At 32.6% G+C, this 10,574-nt stretch overlaps 1 protein-coding gene across 1 annotated transcript; it reads left to right on the top strand.

Moving 5' to 3' along the window:
- The first annotated feature begins 7,983 nt into the window (after positions 1-7,983).
- On the top strand, positions 7,984-10,019 carry LOC142626349 (uncharacterized). The gene has a single exon (XM_075800171.1). It carries the CDS (start codon positions 8,018-8,020, stop codon positions 9,953-9,955), a length of 1,938 nt encoding a protein of 645 aa, XP_075656286.1. The 5' UTR covers positions 7,984-8,017; the 3' UTR covers positions 9,956-10,019.
- The last annotated feature ends 555 nt before the right edge of the window (positions 10,020-10,574 follow it).

The following is a 10,574-nucleotide window of genomic DNA, read 5'->3' as shown; positions in this document are numbered from 1 at the left end:
TTAATTGAGACTCAAAAAGGATCAATGGATAAATTTGTTATTAGTAATAAACAAAATATAACACAAAATTTAGATGAAAATATCACAAATGAGCAAGAAATTCACCAAAAAGAGTTAGAAAATAATGAAATGACACAATTGTAAGATAACAATGATGTTCAATTTTGCAATACAACAAATCTTGATAATGTAAAAGCAATAAAATTCCAAGCTCCACAAATAAGAGATGCTTTGTTACAATAGCACAAACAAGTGAAGATCCTAAATTAAAAAGTGAAGCTGATTGTTTAGCAATATATAAAATTGAAAGCTTTGAGTTCTTATTGAGTATGACTATTTGGTATGACATATTATTTGCTGTCAACTCTGTTAGTAAAAACTTACAATCAAAAGACATGCACATTGATGTTGCTATAGATCAATTAAAAGGTCTCATTTCTTATTTTAAAGAATATAGGGAAAATGGATTTACAGCTACAATGAATTCATCTAAAATAATTGCATTGGAAATGGAAATAGAACCTATATTTCATGAGAAACGTATAATTCATAGAAAGAAACAATTTGATGAAAATGTTCATAATGAGACAACACGATCTGCTGAAGAATCTTTTAGAATTGATTATTTCTTATATATAGTAGATAAAGCAATTAGTTCAAATGAGAACAGATTTGAACAATTTCAAATATATGAAGATATTTTTGGTTTTCTATTTAACTTCACAAAATTGAAGTCTCTAGATAATGATAGTTTAAAAACATACTGTCTTAAACATGAAGATTTTTTCAAACATGATGGTTATTATGATATTGATGGTCTAGATTTATTTTCAGATTTAAACGTTTTAAAAGAAATTTTACAAATAAAAGATTATACTCCAATTGACATACTAAATTATATAAAAAGATTAGATTCATTTCCAAATACATGCATTGCTTATAGAATTTTACTAACAATACCTGTTATAGTAGCTTCTGCAGAAAGAAGTTTTTCAAAATTAAAATTAATAAAATCATATCTAAGATCGACAATGTCTCAAGAAAGATTAAGTGGATTAACAATATTATCAATTGAAAAGGAAATGTTAGAAGAACTTAAATACAAAAATTTAATTAGTCAATTTGCATCTCAAAAGGCAAGAAAAATATTTTTTAAATGAAATATATTATGATATAAAAATATTAAATAAACATTAATTTAATTAATATATAAGTATAAAAAAGCTCCATTTTTAGTTCTCGCCTTAGGCCCCAAAATGTTTAGGGTCGGCCCTATGTTTGATCGACATTGTGAAAATGGTGTTGTACATGCATGTACAACTCCTACCCCTATCATTATTTTCTTCTCAAACATCTCACACACACTCACAACACAAGTTCAGTAGGCAATGAGTAGAATCAGGGATGGAATCAAAATTTCAAATTAGGAAGGCAGAAGTATAAACCGAAGCGTGTGTGTGTGTGTGTGTGTGTGTGTGTGTGTGTGTGTGTATGTGTGTAAAATTTAGATACAGTACCTTAAGTTCCCTATTTAAAATTTTGACATCTGTCTAATTTGACAATCCAAACAAACGACATTAAAACTAAAAATTCTTTCTTTCTTTTTTTTCTCTTCTTCCTTCTTTTTCCTGTACTGCAATTGCAAGAGAACTCACAGCTTCAAATTTCAAATCTTTCAAATTGTAGGATGCGTGCCTTCTGCTGAAAAATAAATAAATGAGCTATGCTTTCTACTCCAAATAAAGTAAAAAGCAAAAATCACTGTGGTAAATCCAAATAAATCCAATAGTCATTGGCTCACTGCAATTGAAACCATATAAAATAATAAAAATAACCATGAAGATAGTGGAGGTACTCCTTTTGAGAGAACAAAAAAGGAAAACAAAGAAATCCATTTGTATTAAAAGTTAAAACAACTTTCAAGGAACTTATGTGTAGCAAAGATTATTTGTAAGGGATTGCAACCCATCAACTTTAAACTTGTTCTCACCTCAGCCCATCAAAAGCTATGCTTTTTGCTTTCCCACGGTGCTCATCAAAACCAATAAAAAAAGACCTAGCAGAAAAATAAAGAAGAAATGAAAAAATAAAGAAGCCAGAAGTTTTTTATCACCGGAGAAACTATGGAAACCCTAATTTTAACTATTCTAACACTAGATCTATCTGGAAATCGGTGGTCAAGTAGGAGAAGAAGAGGTATGTCGCCACGGTGGAGTCGTCGATCTTGAAGAGGTTGAGCTCTGCGGACGATCTGAGAGTTGCGAAGACCAGTCCGGCTGTTGGGCTTTGTGGAGTCTAGTTGTGTTTGATTTGGTTGACAACCCGACCCGACCTGAATAATGTTGCGTGGTATTTTAATGGGAGATTTTCTGAGTCTTAGTCCATGGAGCGGAGGCTTGGGCCGACAGGCCCAAGCCATAGCGCTCATGGACAAGCCTCCTAGGGGTCCGGGGGCAATAGTCTTTTTGGCCTGTTTTATAGCTCATTGTGAATCCTGTGCGCAGGATATAGAAAAACGTTATTTTGGTGATTAGGGTTTTTTTTTTTTTTTGGTCATGTGAAAGAGAAAAAAGACTGTAGTCGCACTTTGTATTTTTTTTCTCTGATAATAGTGAAATCCCTGCAACTCCGTGGACGTAGGCATATTGCCGAACCACGTAAATACTGTCTTATGCGTGTGATTATTTTTCTTTGGCGTATGTTTTCTCTATTTTCTGTTTCTCACAGGTTGGAAATTTCGTGGCAATTTCCCTATAACTGGTATCAAAGCCTAGGGTTAGGTTTGATTGGGAGCAATGGTAGAGGAAGCAAGAAAGGCGTCTGGAATAGAAAAGTTCAATGGCACAGACTTCGCGTATTGAAGGATGTAGATTGAAGATTATCTCTATGGGAAGAAATTGCATCTTCCTCTTTTGGAGACAAAACCTGCAACTATGAAGGATGAGGATCAGATTGCTACACTGGCGCCCCGGTAATGACAACCTCTTCTACCACCACACCTACCACTGATTCCCTTGGTGGTTTATTTTGTCGCACAAACCTCCTTATAGTAACCGGGTACGTAAATAAAATCTTTATCAGCAGAGGTATATGATGCAGCTCGTAAACTTGACCTAAATTGTTGATTCTCGGCCTTGAGGGTGCCCTTACTACTGACCCACAATTCACAATTTTTGTCGTCATGACTTAGACATCCACACTAGTAGCATAAGTTCAGTAATCGCTCATACTTAAAGGAGACCCAAGACTTGCCCCCTCCTTCAAGAGTGATAACACCTCCCCGGCACAAAGGCAGATTTAAATCGAGAGTTAAAATGAAAATGTAAATCTGAGAATTATAAATATTTAAAGTTTTGCATGTTTTGTTGAGAAAGTGGAATGGTTGTAGAAGAGTAGAAGCCTTTTAAGTTTTATAATGGCTATATCAACATATGAAAGATTGGAGCGAGAAAACAATTGTTTAAGAGAGAGATGGAAGTGTGTGTGTGTGTGTGTGTTTGTAATGGAAATTCGATTTATGGGAAGGAAAAAACATAGATGATTATTATTTTTTTTTTGTTGAGAAATTAACGATATATGCTACAAATTAAAATGAATGAGTTTGGATTTGGTAAAGATAGTGTGTAAAACTTATGTTTTACACCATTTAATAAGAAATTGTCACATCAGCATTTTACATAAAAATCAATACATTTCACCACACATAATAACATATTAATGAACTCACAGTTAAGTTGGATTTTCAAATGGGTATTGAAATTAATTGAGTGTGGTTGTGTTTATTATTTATTATATAATATGATGATGTGGCATGTTAAGATTAGAGGGGTAAAACTTGAGTTTACACCACATCTTTATAGAATTTAATCTCAAAATGAAAAGAGAGAAATTATAGAGACTAGAAAGATAAGGTCTTAGGAAATTTTAAAAACATAAATGGTCATTTTTCTAGCTTTTTTAAGAATAATTTTTTTAGTAATTAATGGTATATGCTAATTAAGAAGGAGAGAGATATAAGGAAAAACCATAAATGGTCAATTATTTAAAAAAGATATATTAATGGATAGTATTAAGAAAGCATGTGTGCCAATAATTAATCTTGTAACTAAATTTTTTTTAGAAACACACACACACACATATATAGGAGAAGGGGGATAAGATAAGGAATACATTCACACACCAGGTTAGATAACTGAATTGGCACCTCACCATGCACAAAGTGCTTGAAATATATAGTTGGAAAGACTTGGACCTGCTCTCACCAGGTGAGACAACATCTCTAACGTTCAAACCATTGTGCTACACGAGAATTTAAGTATCAAATATATTAAAATAATTAAATGATACATCATAGTTTGATTTCGGTTGAATCACAGTTTGATCTTAAAAACCTTGAATCTCTCCATTTTTCAGTTCTTTGAACAATACAAATTTCAAAACTATGACACGCGCACGCACACGCACACACACACAATTTTTTGGAATTAATGGTACATGCTAATTAAGGAGAGAGATATAGGGAAAATACATAAATGTGGTGAAAGAGTTATGCAAATATTGTAGTCATAACATTTTTCTTTTATATAAAATATATATATATATATTAATGTCCCATAAAAAAAAAGAATTAATGGTTATAAATTGTAATTATGATATTATTAAAGTATATATGTTATCACTTTATATTTGGAGAAAGTGACACATGACATCGTTGTATGCAGTATGAGCCATTCAATTTAGGGATATAACTTTTATAATATATTATATAACATAATAGATTGATTGATAGATGGAGAAAAATGATTTATGGGAAGGAAAAAAAATAGATGGTTATTTTTTTTTTATAAAAATTAATTGTGTATGCTACTAATTAAGAAGAAGAAAAATAAATAAATATATATATATATATATAGAGAGAGAGAGAGAGAGAGAGAGAGAGAGATAAGGTTTAACAAAAGTAAAAAATTTAGGACATAATTTAGGTCCAGTGTATCTAGATGCACTAAATCTGATCAAATGGTAACACGTGTTCAAAAGTAGACATGTATCACCATCTCAATGGGTCTAGTGTTATTGGACACTAAACCTAAGGCTAACCCAAAAATTTAAACAGTCAATTTCATAGCTTTTTTTTAAGAATATTTTTATTAGCTATTAATGATATATGCTAATTAAGAAGGTGAAAGATATAAGAAAAGGAAAAAAATAAATGGTCAATTTAAAATTAAAATATATTAATGGTTATAATTATGATATTAAGAAATTATATGTCATCATTTTATGCTTGGAGAAAGTGACACATGGCATCATTGTAAGCATCCACCAGTTTGGGAATCCAAATTTTATTATATATATATATATAATATAATATAATATAATAGATAATACAATAAATAGATAGATAGAAGGAGATATAAATTTCCCCCTAAAAAAAAGGAGATATATGTTTATATTTATATATACTAACCTCATTACGCGCGCTCCACACATGCAAGGAGGATCTTCTTTTTATTTTGAGTTTAATGTAAATTTTCAATTTGAATTTATCTATTGTTAGTAAAATTACACAAAAAGGAATTTTTAAGAAACTAAAATTTATGATTTAAAATGGAGTAAACAGTAGGTTTAGTGTGTGCTAGTTTTTAGGAAAAAAATGTATCAAACATGCATGAGATATATTTAAATAGAGAGTGTGCTAATTTTTAGGAAAAAAGTTTCTCTAGTAGGTTTTTTTTTTTTTTTTGAATTGTTTTGAATTACAATTGTAACACCATTTTTTTTTTAAGAATAAAGATTATCTAAAGATTAGGGATATTTTTTACATTTTTTTATACTATAACTAACTTTCGCGTTTTTTTATTGGTCCTATTTTGTAGGAAAAAAAATTGTATTTTTTTATTTTATATATAATTTTTATTTTGAAAATCTAATTTATAAGTGGATAAAGTAATTTGAAAATTAACAGGAAAGTGATCCTATTTTTTAGGCAATGTTTTAGTGGGAGTTAGAGTTACATTTTTACCAAATTATCCTTTAGTTTTATCTCTACTTAAATATAGGAATATAGAGGTATTTTTGAACTAAAAAATGAGGAATCCAAATAGAGGAATCCTCTTAAATAATAGTATATATATTGGTTTGGAAAAGTTTGTTGTATATGCTACTAACTAAGAAGAAGAGAAATAAATATAGAGAGATAAGGTTTAAGCAAAGTGAAAAACATAAATGGTCATTTTTAAGCTTTTTCTTTCTGAGTAATTCTTAGGTACTCCCGGAGCATGGAAAATGGTGCTCCTTCCTCTCACATTTATGGTGGGATCCGCTCATTAAATTCATGATGGGGTCCACCATGAATGTGAGAGGAGGGAGCACCATTTCACTATACTCCGGGACTACCTAAGAATTTTCCTTTCTTTATAAGATTTTTTTTTTTTTTTGCCAATTAATGGTATGTGCTAATCAAGAAGGAGATAGATAAAAAGAAAAGAAAAAACATAAATGATCAATTTTTTTTTTAAATATTAATGTTTGTAATTGTAGTATTAAGAAAGAATATGTGTCATCATTTGGAGAGAGATGGAGATTTGTTTTTTCTTTTTGAGGAAAATATGAAGATATACATGTGTGTCTAATAGAGAAATACAATTTATGGGATGGAAAAGAAATAGATGGTTAGTTTTTTGTTTTTGGAGAAATTAATTGTATATGCTATTAACTAAAGAGTAATGCTATAGACACAGACTATTTTACAACATTTTTACAAGATCCTGATGTGACCAACCTCTTATTGGTTTTCATCTAGGCCCATTATTAATATCATTTTTTCATTTACTAGTAATCACTCACCATATCAGCAGTTTGTAAATTTTTTTTGTAAAATAGTTTATATCTCTAGCATTATTCTTAACTAAAAAGAAGGGAGAGAGATAAGGTTTAGAAGAATTTTTTAAGGAAAGAAAAAAAAAATGTAAATGGTCATTTTTTTTTAACATTTTTTTAGAAGATATTTTTTTTGAGCAATTAATGGTATATGCTAATTAAGGATAGAGCCAAGACTTCTTCCATGGTAATGGATATAAACATAAATTATCATAATTACAAACTTTAATATCTTTTTTAAAGAAATTGACCATTTATGTTTTTCCCTTTTCTTATATGATATCTTTTAATTAAGAGAAATTAAGAAAAATGAAGTCTCAAATTGATTTTTTTTTTATGAAATATTATTTATAAACAAATTGAAATTTCTTAATTCTTAAGTTATCAAGCAATTAATTCATTACTCATCAACTATTCAAACTTGAAAGTGGTTACTACTCGCCACGCATTTTTTTTTGGAATAAAAGAAAAATATTAGGTCTAGAGAAATTTACAAAATTTTTGTCACAACTCGTCAAAACTCTAGATAAATTTATACAAGTTTTGTCACAATATTCCACATAGTGAGTTGTAACTCATTATGCACCACACAACTACTTGTAAATAGTAGAAATTTGGTAATAAGTCCATGTGAGTCTACACTTATACCACTCACAACCCACCAACTTAGGAGTTGCCGTAAAGGTTGCCTAAGTTAATGTACTCTTAAATTGCTTCCAATAAAATTAGATTAAGAAAAATAATATGTCCACAATATTTTTACAATAAATTCTAAGTAGCAGGTTGTTATTGGTTGTTATTGTTAGAGTAAGAAAAGTAATTTTAATATTAGGTTCAAATTTGAATTAATAACAACTAATCACCTATTAGTTGTTGTGAAAATATTATAAAAATCTTAGTGTTAGAGTAAATTGTAAATTTCACCCTAAGTGATCTTTTGGATAGAGCTGCAAGTTCAATTGGTATCCAAACAGACTCAAAATCGTGTGAATAAATCAAATTACGCTGGATTCAGTTTTCTATAAATGTTCCAGGCGAATGCTCACACCACGTTGCTCTCTTAATTGTATACAAAGGGAAATATCAGAATCAGATTCATCCCTTAAAATTCTCACCGCCGAATACAAAACATACAAAAATGGCCTCTGCCGGCCAACTTCTTGGTCCACCGACTCAAAACACTGCCATCAGCGTTGACTCCATAATCCTCCAAACAAAAAATAATTTGCCGATGACGGGTTTGACGGAAAACTGTTCCCCAACATTCTTATCCACCGGTAACCCTTGTCTCGACTTCTTCTTCCACGTGGTGCCCGATACTTCCTCTGATGATCTGATCCAACGGCTGGAATTGGCCTGGGCCCATGACCCTCTCACCACCCTGAAATTGATATGTAATCTCAGAGGTGTGAGAGGCACTGGAAAGTCTGATAAACAAGGGTTTTACACCTCCTCTCTTTGGCTTCACAAATCTCACCCTAAAACCCTGGCTCTCAATCTCAAGGCCTTGGTTCATTTCGGTTACTTCAAGGACTTGCCTGAGATTCTGTATCGGCTTCTCCATGGCTCTGAGGTTCGTAAACTCGCAAAGCAAGCCTGGAAGGAAAACAAGAGAGCCAAAAGACGTTCCCAGTACTTTAAGAGAAAGAGAGATGAGGCGCAAGAGGAAGGAATATGGGAGAAATTGGAGAAGATTTTTGTTTCGAAGGAGGAAGAGAATTTGGAAATGAAGAACGTGGAGAAGATTTCTAAGGAGCAAGCTAGAGCTTTGAGGAAAGAGAGGGAGATTTCTAAGGCTAAAATTGCCTTGGATAGGTATAACAATGATCCACATTACTGTTTCCTTTTTGATTGTGTCTGTGATGTGTTTGCTGAGCTTTTGAAATCGGATTTGGAGTTTTTGAGTCGTGGTGAGGATTTCAAGATTAGTCTCGCAGCGAAATGGTGTCCAACAGTTGATTCGGCATACGACAAGTCGCTGCTGATATGCGAAGGGATTGCGAGGCGGGTTTTCCCAAAAGAGAGTGAGAAAGAGTATGAGGGCATTGAGGAAGCACATTATGCATATAGGGTTAGAGATAGGCTGAGGAAACAAGTTCTTGTTCCATTGCACAAGACTTTGGAATTGCCAGAGGTTTTTATGAGTGCCAAACAATGGAATTCGTTGCCATATAATAGGGTTGCATCGGTGGCAATGAAGACTTATAAGGGTTTGTTTGAGAAGCATGATAAGGAGAGGTTTGAGGAGTATCTTGAGAAAGTGAAGAGTGGGAAAGCGACAATTGCTGCGGGGGCATTGCTTCCCCACGAGATTATCAAGTCATTGGAAGAGGATGGTGGGCAAGTTGCAGAGCTTCAATGGGAAAGAATGGTTAGTGATGTTGCTAAGAAAGGGAAGCTCACAAATTGCATTGCGGTTTGTGATGTTTCGGGGAGTATGAATGGGACGCCAATGGAGGTGTGTGTGGCATTGGGGCTATTGGTGTCGGAGCTTAGTGAAGAGCCTTGGAAGGGGAAGTTGTTTACATTTAGTGAGAATCCCCAGCTTCATTTGGTCAAAGGAGACACTCTTCTTGAAAAGACTAAATTCATAAGGGAGATGGATTGGGGTATGAATACAGACTTGCAAAAAGTTTTTGACCAAATTTTGGAAGTTGCTGTTGAGGCAAAGCTCACTGAAGAACAACTGATAAAGAGAGTTTTTGTTTTTAGTGATATGGAATTTGATAGCGCGACTGGGCAGTACAGCAATATTTGGGCGAGACTGAATACTGAGGTTATTGACCTAGAACCAGAAGAGGAAATGAAAAAGGGATGGGAAACAGATTATGAAGTTATACAAAGGAAGTTCTGGGAGAAAGGATACAGCAAAGCCCCGGAGGTTGTGTTTTGGAACCTTAGGGACTCCAGGTCCACTCCGGTTGTTGCGAACCAAACTGGGGTGGCGTTGGTGAGTGGATTTGCCAAGAATTTGTTGACTCTGTTCTTGGAGGAGGGTGGGATTGTTAATCCTGAGGATGTGATGAGATTAGCTATTGCTGGTGAAGAGTACAAGAAACTAGTTGTTTATGATTGACGTCTCATGGATGTCGTTTTGAAATTTTTAAAGAATATGATAGTTCTGAAAGTTCTAACTTTGGTTCTTTAGTCCTTTCAAATTCTATGGTTGAAACTTTTTATTTTTCAAATGAAGTAGGATTCCTTCATATTTGCAGAGGCTTTGTTGGCATGGCTACCTTGAGATTTAGAATTGTATCTCACCTTCTATAATAACTAGTTTTATGGTTTGCTTTCTATTAAAGCTACTCCAAACTACAGGTGATTTTAATGGCTGGCATTTTATTCTTTTTTTTTTTTTGGGGTTACTTTTAGTTCCTAGTTCCAAGAGATGCTCCGTTCTTTTGGTTTGCAAAAGCTTGCTGGAAATACTGGAAATATACATATACATATTTCTTTTCTTTGGAGGATTTGAACCCAAATTCTTGTATAGAGAGAAGTAGGCAAGATCATTGAGCTTAGGGCCCTTGACAACATCTTCTACATTTTTTTTTTAACTTAGAAATGTTTTGATTCAACTGTCCCTTCTTTGTTCTCTTTGTTCTACATTTTCGAATATTGTATTTTCCATGTAAATAGTGAAATTACTGCAATTCTATAGACGTAGGTAAATTGTCGAGTTACATAAATATTATGAT

Source organism: Castanea sativa, chromosome 2, assembly GCF_040712315.1.
Source record: "Castanea sativa cultivar Marrone di Chiusa Pesio chromosome 2, ASM4071231v1".
Lineage (NCBI taxonomy): Eukaryota > Viridiplantae > Streptophyta > Magnoliopsida > Fagales > Fagaceae > Castanea > Castanea sativa.
This window is presented reverse-complemented; position numbering and strand designations above follow the sequence as displayed.